Below are 14,186 nucleotides of genomic sequence, written 5' to 3' on the forward strand. Positions count from 1 at the left end.
CAATACCTTTATACCTTTACCTGGAGAAACACTCGGACCAGCAGATTACAAAAGTGGTCTGATTTATTCCAAAGCACAGAGCAGGATTCAAGACAACACTTTTCCCTTATTATAACAAGTATAATGAACAGAATTAAGAAACGCAGTAAAGAGCGAGCTGATGCTATCAGGTACAGCTGTGTACTACACAGTGGTTATTAAAGGCATAAATAAAAGAACAACTGCCTTTGAAAACATTAGTGATTAAAGGTAACATGATACTAATAGCTAGTAAAATATATTAAATGATATGATTTGTCTTGCACATTTAATGTTTTGAATTGTGTGGTTGTAACGCACCTGATCGTAGCGTGAAGTCATTTCAAATGTGTTTTTACGGTTCTCAAAATTTCTCAAAATTTGCAGAAATAAGATGGCTCTGATTTTCAAATCTTTTCACAAAGAGCATACACATAGTGGTCACTTCCTGTAAAAGGACTTGGGAGTAAAAACCAAAACGTGATCTTACCATACCTTACAAAATATTTCTGCTCAAAATATATCAGTGTGCTTATAAACATTTACTCATCCTTATGTACAACTTAAACCGTAAGGCAAAATCTAACCTTGAACGCACATCACATAACACTCAAATACAAAAGGCGCTTGGTTCTTGCAAATAGAACAAAGGATTATCCAAATTAGCATTCAGTCTGTTCTTCATTTCCATCATTAAAATCAAACCAATGGCTCCAGAGACGTCGCTCTCCCTGAGAGGGTGACTGATCGCTGGGGGTCAAACAACATCGGGGCCGCTGAACATGGGATGGTCTCTACTGAGACCCATGGGATACTGCTGAGTCCAGTCCAGCACCACTGGCTTACAGAGACCACAGCAGCGCCACTGGAAGAAGTTCACCAGGTTCCTCATCACTCCAAGACTATGAGAGAAGAAACACCATTAAAACGAAGAACTTTATGAGTGTTATCTACCCTATACTAATGAAAACGACCTTACTTGAATGGGTTTTGTCTGAGAGAGAAGGCTTGAGGGAGTTTCCTCTGTCTGTGCATCAGGTTCGCTCTCTCGGCCGTCGTCAGCCCGAGAAACGCGATCTGTGAGGAAACAAAGCAAACCATGAAGAGGCTGTGAGTTACACAGACCAAAACAGAGACATTCCAGGCCACAACGCACATTTTCAAAAAGAGGACTACTGACTATGTAGCATTGTTTTTCACTTAAACAACTATGTTAACTTAGCATGTTTCTTAAATATCTGCAAACATATGATATTTTTATCCTTTAGTAGAGTCAAACACTTACATACACCGCACCTTTAACAATATCAACACTTTTAATCATTTTTAAATAATTTCATAATTAAGAGCGCTTATCAGTGTTCGCTCTTTGTTCAAAGCTGCGGTTATATTTTAGTAGAAAGAGACCGCATGACATTGATGACTAATACTTATGTTTTGCTTTTTTCTTCATAACAAGTATCGGTCTGATTAAGGTAAATGAAATATCAGCACATAATTAAAAAGCAAGCATACTAAATTTCTATGTACTAGCTATATATCATACCGTATTTTCCGGACTATAAGTCACACTTTTTTTCATAGTTTGGCTGGTCCTGCGACTTATAGTCAGGTGCGACTTATTTATCAAAATTAATTTGACATGAACCGAGAGAAATGAACCAAAAGAAAACATTACTGTCTCCAACAGCCAGAGGGCGCTCTATACTGCTCAGTGCTCAGTGCTGTAGTCTACACTGAAGACATAGAGCGCCCTCTTGCGGCTGTAGACGGTAATGTTTTCTCTTGGTTCTTGGTTCTAAATAAATGCGACTTATAGTCCAGTGCGACTTATATATGTTTTTTTCCTCATCATGACGTATTTTTGGACTGGTGCGACTTATACTCAGGTGCGACTTATAGTCCGAAAAATACGGTACTTATTTAAACATGATTTATTTCATGTTATGCAAAATTCTAGGCATATGAATGAAGAAAAGTCATTGTATCCATCATCAGCCACAGCACAAAAATAACCACAGCTGTTCACTCTGATTCATGTCCTCCTAATATACAGTATTTGTACAGTTAGTGCTGATATTTAGCTGGGGTGTTTCACAGTTTCTAGCACATCATCATGTCATTCACCTGGTAGAGCTGCACCAAAAGCAGGATGGAGGCCCAGGAAGCGTTTAAGAAAGCAAAGCAGAAGATGTAGAGCACCCAGGGAGAGCAGCCTGTCAGAGCGGTCAGCACCCCCCAGACGCCCTGCTCGGTGTAGTGCGCTGGACAGTGTTTGGACCAGTCTACACAGAAAAACACACTGGTTTTAAATTAACAACTTCTTCTGGCGAGACTAAACATTTAAGATGTAGCCTACTATTTTACAGACATCAACTAATCATTTGGGAACTAGTCTTAATGAGCAAAAGAGACAAAAATTGTACTGACCACAAACATTTTAATGGTAGGGTACATGGTAACTTACATATGATACTGCCGTAGAACATCCATACGCAGAGGGAGTTCAGAGCAACCAGGAAAAGCACGAAGTACGGGTGATTTCTGGCTCCTGTGAAAGGAGGATAGCATGAGCGACTCATAATGAGAGAAAAGGAAGTCGATGCTATAAAACATCCTTGTTCCTGGATGTTACCTATGCAGCCATTGATCCAAATGGAGTGGTGGTCTTGTTTAGCGACACAAGCGTCACAGGAAAAGCAGTGATTTGCTCTCATTGGCTTCCTCATCTGCAAAAAACAAGGTTTTTAGACTCTATATGAAACTCTGAAGATCGATTACAATATATGTGTTCCCGTTATTAGTACTACAGTAAAACATTGCAGATTTCCAGACCATGGCGTTGTGGTTAGCGCACATGCTTGGACTCATTCGGTTTTGAGAAAGTAACAAATCTGAATTTATTTTGCATCATTTGCCCTCTCTATCTGGTCACTGAAAAGAGATAACTTACCATACATGAAGTACAAAATATCCTGGGATCCAGAAAGCCTGCCTCTGCCAGAACCACAATATTCTACAGAGAGATAGATGAACCTGTTAAAGTCCCCAAAGAGACCAGAAAGAGTGCAAGAACCTAAAGGTTTCCTTAGGTCAAACAATTCAACTTAAACAGCCATATAAATCAGAAAACACTGATCGCAACAAGCACATATGAAGAGCAAGAATATTAAAATAATTTTGTTTAAACATATCTATATACACATATCAATTGACATTTTTAGATCTTTAAAAAAAAAATCTGAATAAATGAAAATCAGTATTACACAATCTATACAAAATACATATAAATAAATGCTATACTTAATGCTATACGTGTTATTAATGGATATTCATACATATATTTTTTGCTGTAGGGTTTTTAATTTATACTAATTCTGTTTCTTATCTTTTAATTATTGTCATTAGCATTCCCTTTATTGTTATTTTTTAAGTTGCATCTATAAATAAATAAATTAAACGAATAATAAATTAAGAATATACATATATGTAAGAAAACAAAGCCTGTTTTTAGGGACATGCCTGTGTCATTTATTAATTATTATAAAAACGTAAAATTCTACGTAAAAAAACAAAACAAAACTGACAGGCTTTTTTCATTACATTTACTCCATATATCTCCCAAAAATAATATTATGTAATCACTGATACATCTAGTTTGAGTTACAAGTTGATTCAAGTTATTACTCAAACCAGCAAGAATCCCACAGAAGCAGAATCTGGATCAGAATCATCAATCAGCCAGCCAATCAGATCCTGAGTCTCACCTTCTTCTTCTCCTCCTCGGTGGCCTTGATGATGCCAGGGTCGGTCCTGCAGGAGCGGAGGTAGTAATACAGTAAGGCTGTGATGTTGACAGTGAAGAGCATCTGAACCGTAGCGCTCGGGTCATGTGAACGACAACGATGTTAAGGTCTCCACAAACACCCAACACATACAACTAACTGGGTTGAACATGGTGAGGTGGATGTATAAAACCCATCATGGCTGATATAAACACATCCACATAAAAGTTATGATCAGTTTCAAGTGTCTGGGTATTATACAAGGATATCAGGCAGAAACCAGAAGCCCCAGGTGACCACCATCCAGAAGATTGAAGCCATGAGACCGGTGGAGGGAATCAGAGACCGGAGCGCCACAGTCTTCAGCTGCCTACAGAAACAAACCACACGAACAGGACAGCATCGTTAGGACACGTTCAAGAGTGGGAACGACAGCTCTTCTAAACGTTCTCTGCCTGTGTATGGTAGATATTTAAGATTAAACCAGTGGTTTTCAATTCTGGTCCTTGGGACCCTCTATGGTCATCTCTTATCTGAGAGACATACTGAAAAGCAGAGGGTTCCCAAAAACCACTGGGCTAAACAGAGATGTTTTACTAAGCTTACAGCGCCCTCGTGAGGAAGTCAATATAACTGCACAAAGTTATTCTTTTCACAGATTTGCATTAGCAGATGTATGTGCAATGACATTGGAAATGTTATCAAGCCCTACATACAGACACATACTGTCATGATCTGTCTCACTCTTCTCTCTCTTTTTTTTTCCTCAAGATTTCAACACCAAACAATTCACAAATAATTTTTTTTTGAGAATCTGCGGAATTCAGATTAATTTTTACACACACACACACACAAAAAACCTTTATATTTAAATGTAAAATCTTTTATTTTAAAGTCAGGGCAATTAAAAACGGGACAACATAATTGAAATGGTTTATCTATATATCTATTTGTATACACGCACATATTGTACATACATAACATACATACAGGAATGTATATCTAAATACTTAAAATGTTTATTTTGTTGTACTGATTTACATTTTTTACTCTCTCTCTCGCTCATATATATATGTATATATGTATATAACGTATATATGTATATAATCTATATAATCTTTTTTTTTTTTTTTTTTTTTTTTCAGATTACATTTACCAAAGCAATATAAAATTTTTCCTGATTGATTCCTTTTAATTTCTTTTAATCCTTATTATTTATAGCATAACAGGAACCCTTTAATGACAAATTTTGGGTGAACTATCCCTTATATATTATATATATATATATATATATATATATATATATATATATATATATATATATATATATATATATATATATATATATATATATATATATATTATATCTTTTCACTTTAGAGAAACTGTCACATAATATACAGTGAAAAAAATTTAGTAAAAATTATAAGAGTAATATTAATAATGTTAGTGGACCATTTAAACCCATCTGTACAGTAGGATATATCAGCGTGTTTGTTGATGCTCAAACAGCACCTTGAAGTGAGGTTGATCACAGCTATGATGCAGGCCAGCAGCACACCCTTCAGTAACCAGGACTCCGTCTTCATGTCTAATATTGAACCGATGGCTCCGACCACAAAAACACTGAACACACACAGCAGACAGACCTAGAACACACACGGTCACACACTCTCAGTGTGAATAATGAAGTCTTTTCAACTGCTCTGAAGAATCAGGGTTACAGCAGAGGAATGTGGGTCAGGGAACAAGTGGAATGTTATTTTCTTGTTTAATAAAAGCCTAAAAATGGAGAATTCTCCAGGGCCAAACACACATTATGTGAGAAATTGGCTGCTTTTGTTTCTGAAAGCTTAATTCAAGGTTAAATACGGCCCTGGGATTTCAATTACTTGCCTCACATCTTCTTTAATAAGGTTAGTGAGAGCCGTGTTTGTGTGTGTGTGTGTTTGCCTGGAACAATTGTTACAAATCCATCCATTAAAACTAAATACACAATATCCTTTGCACAAATGCAAATAACTTGAAATTATATTAATTTAAAGGTTTGTTCAAATTCAAAATACCTGAATTATCTGAACAATACTCCAGATTTAAGTGCATTAAAAATACATTACATAAATTTTCTAATCTAAACTGGTTGGCCTGAGTGTGTCGGAGCATGAGTGCACCTTGTATCTGTTGAGCAGTTTGACACACGTAGCGTTGGCTTTCATGCGCTCGGTCTTCACCACACTGAGCATGTGAATCAGCAGAGGGCTGTGCACCTGGTGTGCCAGGTCGATGGGAGTGTGACCCTGAAAATAACACCAAATGAACACCAAGTAAAGCTTAACTTTTAAACTGAAAGCCCAGGTGAGCGAAGGGCATAGCTTTGGAACTTGCTTTACAGCTATGAAGAAACACTACTCTTTTGTTCTCCAAGTTTAAACTGTCTGATTATGGCTACTCTCTTTCTTCTGCAAATCACAAAAAAAGACCAAACAGTTTTAGGTCCCATTGACTTCCATTATATTTTTTGGCACCAAAACCATTTGCTTAGCAATATTCTTCTAAATATCACAGAACGACATGACGGGGGGTAAATAATAACAGAATTTTAATTTCTGGATGAACGGTCTCTTTAAAGTAAAAATGACCTTTCATGCAGTAACACAGCTTTTAAAATGAATCTCAAGCCGTTTCATGTTGAGGTCATCATGAATCATTAGCATATTGTCCACCCACTTGTTGGTCTTTTAGCGTTGGTCTGAATGAAAATGCAAATTCATTCTTTACCACTAGATGCCGCTTTTGGAGCAGTAAAAATATCACTTTCTCTGGTAACGCTGTACACAAAGCAGCACTGCGCTCACAAACACTGCTTTATCAGGCCTTACAGGCATAATGAAATGAAAATGAGAACAATCAGACCATTCACTGCAGATTAGCGTCACGCAAAGGAGGGGATTGGGAAAATTTATCGTTAAACTAATTGTTTGGGAGTTGTTGAGCAAGTAAAATAAATAAAAATAAATGCATATTATAAGACAATGAAAGTGTTTTTTGACCTTGCATGAATGTCAACCTGTTGTTGGGGACTCCCAAAACCAAAATATGAACCTTTCATTACCCATAATAGGGTCAGTTTAAGGGCTCATGTGCCCACTTACATTGGCATTCTCCAGATCGACGCTGGCTCCAGCCTCCAGCAGGATGTGGACCGCATCAACGTTGCCAGCCAGCACAGCGCAGTGCAGAGGTGAGTTTCTGTTCATTTTATCAACCGCGTTCACTGTAGCATTGCACTTTATCAGGAAGTTTGTGGGCTCAGGTCTGTGTTTCAAAAAACCGAAACGACAAGGTGTGAGAGGAGAAAAATATCAGGACAGGAAATGTCTAACCACAGGCTAATGTTTCAAGATGACTCAAATCCGCTATATATTTTTTTTATATCGGAGCTAGACGTTTGGAGTAAAGCTTCCAAAATGAACACTCACTGTAGGCCGAATCCCTGTACAAGATAAAAAGACGCCTATAAATTTGACATTACAGATTTTACACATGCTGTTCAAACGTTTGGAGTTGGTGAGACATTTGAATGTTTTTGAAAGAATCTCTTATTTATGCTCACAGAGGCTATATTTATCAGTATCTCTACATGTGTGTTCGATTTAAAAACAGTTTCATAGTTACTTAATAATAAAAACAAAGCCTGATTGAGTCGATATGTCACCTTACCCGATGATTTTTTGTGCTGCCAACATTAGTGGAGTTTCTCCATTTATGTCCAGCGAATCCACTTCCTACAACAACACGGGAACAAGAATAGCATTCAACCGCATTACTCTGTATTCAAACCCCCATCGTTATTTCAAATGTCACTTTGTGCTTGTGTCACACCTGTCCTTTGGCCATAAGGTACGCAGCGATGGGCATATGCTGGAAGAGCACAGCCAGATGGAGACTCCGATACCCTTCACCATCTGCTAATGATGGATCGGCTCCATATCTCATCAGCTGAATGACCATAGACAAATGACCCTGTCTGTTCAGAGGCGACCGGGAACAACAACAGCAGATATAAAACACACTCAAGAACAAACATCTTTCAAAGCCATTTTTGCCCTGGTTTTAACTGACTGTGTTTTGGTGATTTTAGTATATGAATGCGGATGTCAGTTCTTCAAGATCACACAGGTGTAGTTCATTTCTTATACTAGGACATGTGCCACCATGTAAGGTCATTACAGTATATGTTTGAAACGTACCGTATGGCCCAATGGAGTGGTGTTGAATTCAGGTCACCGCCTAGCTGGTCTATGACGGCTCCTTTAGATATATAGTATCTATGAAACATATGCAAATAATGATAATAAAAATATACTGTTTTCTAATTGCATATATTTTTTTAAATGTAATTTATTCCTAGTATGGCAAAGCTGAGATTTCCGATCAATGCTGTACCACAAAAACAAAAATGTATCATGGTTACCGCAAAAATAGTAAGCAGCAAAAACTTTATGAATATTGATAAGAAGACGAAGAAGAATCATTATTAGCTCAGAACTAGTAATGATAACTGTGCACAAAATCATCATATTATAATGATATTTAAATAATCACGTGACACTGAAGACTGGAGTAATGACGCTGAAAATTCAGCTTTGCATCACAGGAATAAATTACATTTTGAAATATTGCTGATAAAATAAATGCAGTCTTGGTGGACAAGAGATTATTTCAAAAACATTTACAAATCTAAATATTCCAAACTTACAATTGCATGAAAAAAAAAAAAAACATTACTTTTTTTTATTTTTTTTTTATAAAAATCTTACTTGACAACATCTGCTCGATTATTGATGGCGGCCCAATGGAGAAGTGTAACATTCTCTTTGTCCGGCTGCCTGACGTCATAACCAGCCTCGATAAGTTCTTTACATCTCTCAAGAGCACCAAATCTACCATTTAAAACAAACAAGAGAAAGTAAGTTAGGATTTATTTTTTTAATCAGAATTGACTTGATCGAACATGTATACCCACATACATTGCAGGATTTCTGCATCGTCTAATGGAAATGAACTATTTGAGCAGTGTGAAGCATGCAGGTGAGAAAACAGACATAGATGCCGCTAGGGATGTGCAATATGGGCTTAAAAATACATTACGATATTTCTGGTATTTACTGCAATAAAGATACCAATGAGGATAATTCAGGAAATCCTGGAGAAAAAGCATGACAATAATTGATATCTTTGTTGGCCAACAAGTCTGTAAACAGGCTTATTACACATGCAAAAATGTAGCACCTGCTGCCGCTAACTTACGTTACATTTGATTTGTCCCATATTGTCATTAATATACATACTGACTTCAACTTGGACCACTAAATAAATAGACTATAGACTTGTTATGCAAGTAAGATTATTTAGTTTACAGGTCATTTCAAGAGTGATAAAGTGATAGAAAATAATTATTTATGCACTTTAAATGTTAAAAAATGTGGAAACCACTCATTGCATCACACCATCTCCTGACTGCATTATTATTTTGTAAAATAGGGGCTTTATGGAGTGTGTGTATACATGGTTATAAGTATAACAGTTTATATTTCATTAATTTAGGGAAATGAACAAGTGTCTCAGTACTCAAGGAACTATTTGGCCAACCAGATTATTCCCGCTTGAAAAGCTAAATGTTACTGATAGTGTAAAAAATATCAACATTGAAGCACATGCTGATGATGGACTAGCATTATTCAATATCACTTACAACCTTCCAGCAACACTACCTTCACTGAAGGTAAAATAGTAAAAAACATAAATATAGTTCATTTAAATGGAACCAGAAAATTTCCAACAATACCCAACCCTACTTATGAAGATCTGTATACTGTAATATGATGCATTTTGACAGTGCCAACCTTTAAAATGAGTGGACTTTAAGTAATAAACAGTACTGAGCATTGAGTAGTTGAGTATTGTGCATTTTTCCTTACCACTTTTTTAAATAGTTGTTTAATGATTTTAATGAACCGGAATCAGAATTCCCAAAGATTCCCAACCCTAGTCAACACCTTGACTTATCCTAAAAAATTATCCTAAAATACGTTTTTATAATTATTATTATTATTTAGGACTGAAATGTGATCTGAGCATCAATTTTGTGAGATTCACACTTAAACTAATTCCTATAATCACACAAATACTTTATGTATACAGCTGTGACAAAATCTCCAAGGCATCTTAATAACATCACCCGCAGCTAAACATTCCTCTCTGATTGTTAAGTGTAATCCCATTGTGTTTACTGCACGTCAAGGGAATAAGTCTCACTGTGTCGCTTTGATGATATCCCAGGAACTGCTGTCCTCTGGGTGTGAGACCTTCCTCGGCTGCTGTGTGGGATCAAGAGATCCCGGGACCATTTGGCCGTGGATGCCACCGGGCATAAAACTGCTAAATCCTGGTCCTCCATGACCATGACCGTGACTGTGGGAGTGGCCTCCGCCGTGTCCATGGCAACTGCCCCCCATGTGACTATGGGAGTGGCCCTGTGAAATATTACAACATAGTTATTTATTTCTGACTCATTTTAAGGGTTAATCTCTTTTGTTGTTTTTGATTGCTTCTATTGTCCTCATTTGTAAGTCGCTTTGGATAAAAGCGTCTGCTAAATGACTAAATGTAAATATATATATATTATTCATAATAATAGTACTCCCAAGGCTGGTCATGTGCAATTAACAGGGCAGTGCCCAGGAAAATAAAACCAATTTTTCTAGAGGACTGACAGGTCTGGAGTCTCCATGCCAAATTATATTTAATTATTTAAAAATAAAACATTTTTTATGTTTTTTTTTTTTAACATTCACATTTTTTTAACATTCACATTTAAACAAAAGACAGAGATTTACTTCAGTTCGGTTCATGCTGCTAGTAAACATCTGATTTGCTTCTTTGTAGTTTTGGTTTAAACTTTGAATATGCTAATTTAACCTTCCAATTACCTGAAAACTGTAGCTGACCCATAACCATGTTCAATATTTAGCCCATATTTATAGTCAGTTACTGCCAATCAAAGACAATAATCATGCTTGGGCTTGTTTTCCAGGTCTCATCAAATGATTACATGTATAAAATGTACAGTGCGAATTGAATATTGATCGATCAGCACATACATACAGGTGATCAGTTAGCAATAAATGCTAAGTTAGCTTAACCGTTCTAATCAGTCCATTTAATATCGAAACAAATGAGAATTTAAAACATTTTCTCTCTTACTCCGTCTCCTTCTGACCAGTCCATCTCTTCTTTGCAAGGTTATAAGTGATTGATCATGAAGAATTTACGCTGACAGATACTGAAGTCGGAGCGTGCGTTCAGCGCATCTTCCACTTCCTGGATACGAGTGACAAACCCTGCGCTCTGATTGGCCGCGCTGTCTCAGTGACGTTGCTTTTGTTTGCCTTTTTTGTATTTCCTTTCGTACAGGAGCGCATTCCTGCGTCTACAGACAGAGACAGGACAGGAGCCATCGTATATCAGAGATGCAGATTATCGTTACATCAAGTTACACTCTCCGTGAGTCATATACCAGTTAAACATACTGTTCCGGTTCAGCTTGTGAAACACTGTGAAAACCAAAGCATATGGTGATGAGACTGTTTTCAGGCATTGTGTGAACTTCCTAAAATAATAAATCCAACCATACTATTCCAGGTTTTTGCAGCGCTAACAAAATATACAAAAAGTAACACCATAGACTTTATGTTGCAAGTTACTAGGCTGTGTGGTGTTACCAGAAAAGACATTAACATCACAGACAAATCAGCCTAAACCAGACTTTTCTAAAACAGAGGCTGCCGTCATTATGTTTTCAAGATCAGGGGACATTTTGGAAATATTAATAAGTATGTAATTATCAAAAATTTGTTTAAATTATGTACAAATCTGAAAGTTATCAACATAACACCACAGACACTAATAAAGTGCGACACATTAAATTGTCAGACATTAAACTAACTTTAACCCCATGCACCCCTCAGATCAACCAGCACCTGCAGTGATCTTTATACACAGGAAGTAGTCTAAATAGATTTCACCCTTTTCTTAAAGGGTCAAAATCTGTTGTGGTAACACCACAGACATGAATTTGGGGGATACAACTTTTTTCATAAATATAACAAAATATGTATTTAAAAAAAAATGCATATTTTGTTAAAAATGCAGTCTCCCAAACTCAATTAAATATGTATAAAAAAAAAAAAAAACTATTAATAGTACACAAATTGTGTTAACCCTACAGAATACAAACATGCAAACTTTTTTTAATTTATTGGTATTTAAAGTTTATTTTAAATGTAGTGAAATATAGGGACACCACTTGAAGAATTACCAAAATACTGTTTTTGGACAAACCCTAACACTAGAATACTCCTGGAAAACGTGTGTATATATATATATATATATATATATATATATATATATATATTGTTTTTATTATAATTGAAACTACGTAGGCTACAGTTTTCTTTCATTTTTTCCCTAATTTTTCCCTAATGTGTAAATAGCTTAAGCTAAATGTCCCCAAAGTATAATCATACATATAGAGCTCCCTTCCTCAAATCTGGTGGTCCAGTGCACTGCAAAGTTTAGCTCTGAGTTTAGTCACCTGCCTGTGATTTTCTAATGATCCCAAAGACATCATTGGCATAATCAGGTGTGTTTGATTAGGGTTAGAGCTAAACTCTGCAGAAAAGTGGATCTCAAGGTCTAGATTTGAGGAACCCTGATATTGAGACACATTTATTTGCCTAGTGCAGGGAAGCCCAACCCTGATCCTGGCAATCGACTGTCCTGCAAAGTTTAGCTCCAACACTAATCAAACACAAGTGCCTTTCATTTTTAAGCGATCCAGAGTTGCTTCAGGTGTGTTCCAGGAGGTGTAGGCTATACACTAGGCCAGGGATGCCTTACCCAGTGTATAACCTATACTTTACATACGCGTCATTTGCATTGTCATTGGTAAAGGAACAAAAAATGTAAATACAAAATTTTAAGTATTATCTTATGCTGAGTGAATCTAGTTTAATTGGGCTTAACCACAAAACCAGAAGGTCAGAAGGAACTTTTCCATTGCATTAAAGGTTCACTGGTATATATCCCTTTTGGAAACCTTTATTTTTAAGAGTGTAAAGTGATCACCAGATGGCAGCATATGCTGTAAGTTACTAATGGAAGCTCATCAGCCAGGAAAAACCTCTCAAAGCACGTTGTTGCCAGTACAGAACTATTGATCATGTTGCCACAGATCAATCAAAGCCTGAAGAGATCCATCACTTCACACTCCTGTGAATTACTGTTTCCAAACCACACTCAACTGGACCTGAACCAGAGACAGAGATATTACACAATCACATACGCTTACACATCCATCTATCTATCTATCTATCTATCTATCTATCTATCTATCTATCTATCTATCTATCTATCTATCTATCTATCTATCTATCTATCTATCTATCTCTCTATCTCAGTTTGCCCTTATATATTGAAACTGATGAATCTAATTTGAACAATGAACCGTTGAATTATAGGCATCTTCAGAAACCTGTTTATAGGTTGATTTCAGAGCTAGTAGTCCCTCAACATATATATAAAGCCCATTAATACCTACGGGAGACCAAGAGTTTATTAGCATAATTAATTTAATCAGCAGGGGCTCCATGTAATCTCTCTCTTTTTCATTCCAGGGCTGAGAGAACATAATTACATTGACGAGATTGATGTATTTACATTGTTCTCCAGCCTCATTAACGGTAATGTATGCGACCCAGTGCTCAAACCACTGTGAAATATCTCTGAAGTCAAGGCCCTTTTGTCATAAAGGAAGTATGTATTATGGATTTATGAAAGCCTTAGGAGAGTAGCCGTATTGAAGTGACAAAACACACAAGTATGGATGACATAGCTATACTCGCAGCTTTTGTACTATAACAAAACCATATTAGTTTCCTGTAGCAGACATATTCCTCGTCCTCAGTCCTCACAAAACCAGCACAGTTCATCTAAAATCTCATTAGTATGTAATGGCAGTACAGAGGGGTTAAAGATGTCTGCAGGCATGATGCTGAGCTTTTGTCTCCATCTGTCTCGTGTGTGTTTAGCGCTCTTACATGAGCATGTCGTGCCACGGACATCATGAACTAATGAGCTAAAAAATGGTGGGCCGCCACACTTTGAACTCCCTTTATTCCACCACACATCACTTTAAGCTTACAAAATATGCTTGATATTAATTTGTGAAGGTGCAAACGTGCTAAAACTATACATTGGACACTATTAGTACTCTGACTTTTGATAGATTTCCAACTGAATGCAAGTGAAAATCTTGAGCTT

The 14,186-nt window shown here is 36.6% G+C and overlaps 1 protein-coding gene across 2 annotated transcripts; it reads right to left on the reverse strand.

Annotated features, from left to right (window-relative positions):
• Nucleotides 1–45: 45 nt before the first annotated feature.
• Nucleotides 46–11,230, reverse strand: LOC127962493 (putative palmitoyltransferase ZDHHC13). Of its 2 annotated transcripts, none has more exons than XM_052562080.1 (17): nt 11,070–11,230; nt 10,122–10,339; nt 8,624–8,746; nt 8,054–8,131; nt 7,686–7,830; nt 7,524–7,588; nt 6,956–7,118; nt 5,975–6,100; nt 5,319–5,452; nt 4,071–4,173; nt 3,786–3,908; nt 2,972–3,034; nt 2,654–2,747; nt 2,486–2,569; nt 2,146–2,303; nt 998–1,095; nt 46–920 (listed from the first exon to the last, which is right to left on the reverse strand). In XM_052562080.1, the coding sequence occupies exons 1-17, from the start codon at nt 11,091–11,093 to the stop codon at nt 776–778; spliced, it is 1,944 nt and encodes a 647-aa protein (XP_052418040.1). In that variant the 5' UTR covers nt 11,094–11,230; the 3' UTR covers nt 46–775. The 2 variants fall into 2 exon arrangements, with proteins under 2 accessions (XP_052418040.1, XP_052418041.1); XM_052562081.1 differs by having other exon boundaries at nt 3,786–3,905; nt 4,068–4,173.
• Nucleotides 11,231–14,186: the final 2,956 nt, after the last annotated feature.

This window comes from Carassius gibelio, chromosome B7, assembly GCF_023724105.1.
Source record: "Carassius gibelio isolate Cgi1373 ecotype wild population from Czech Republic chromosome B7, carGib1.2-hapl.c, whole genome shotgun sequence".
NCBI classification, from domain to species: Eukaryota; Metazoa; Chordata; class Actinopteri; order Cypriniformes; family Cyprinidae; genus Carassius; species Carassius gibelio.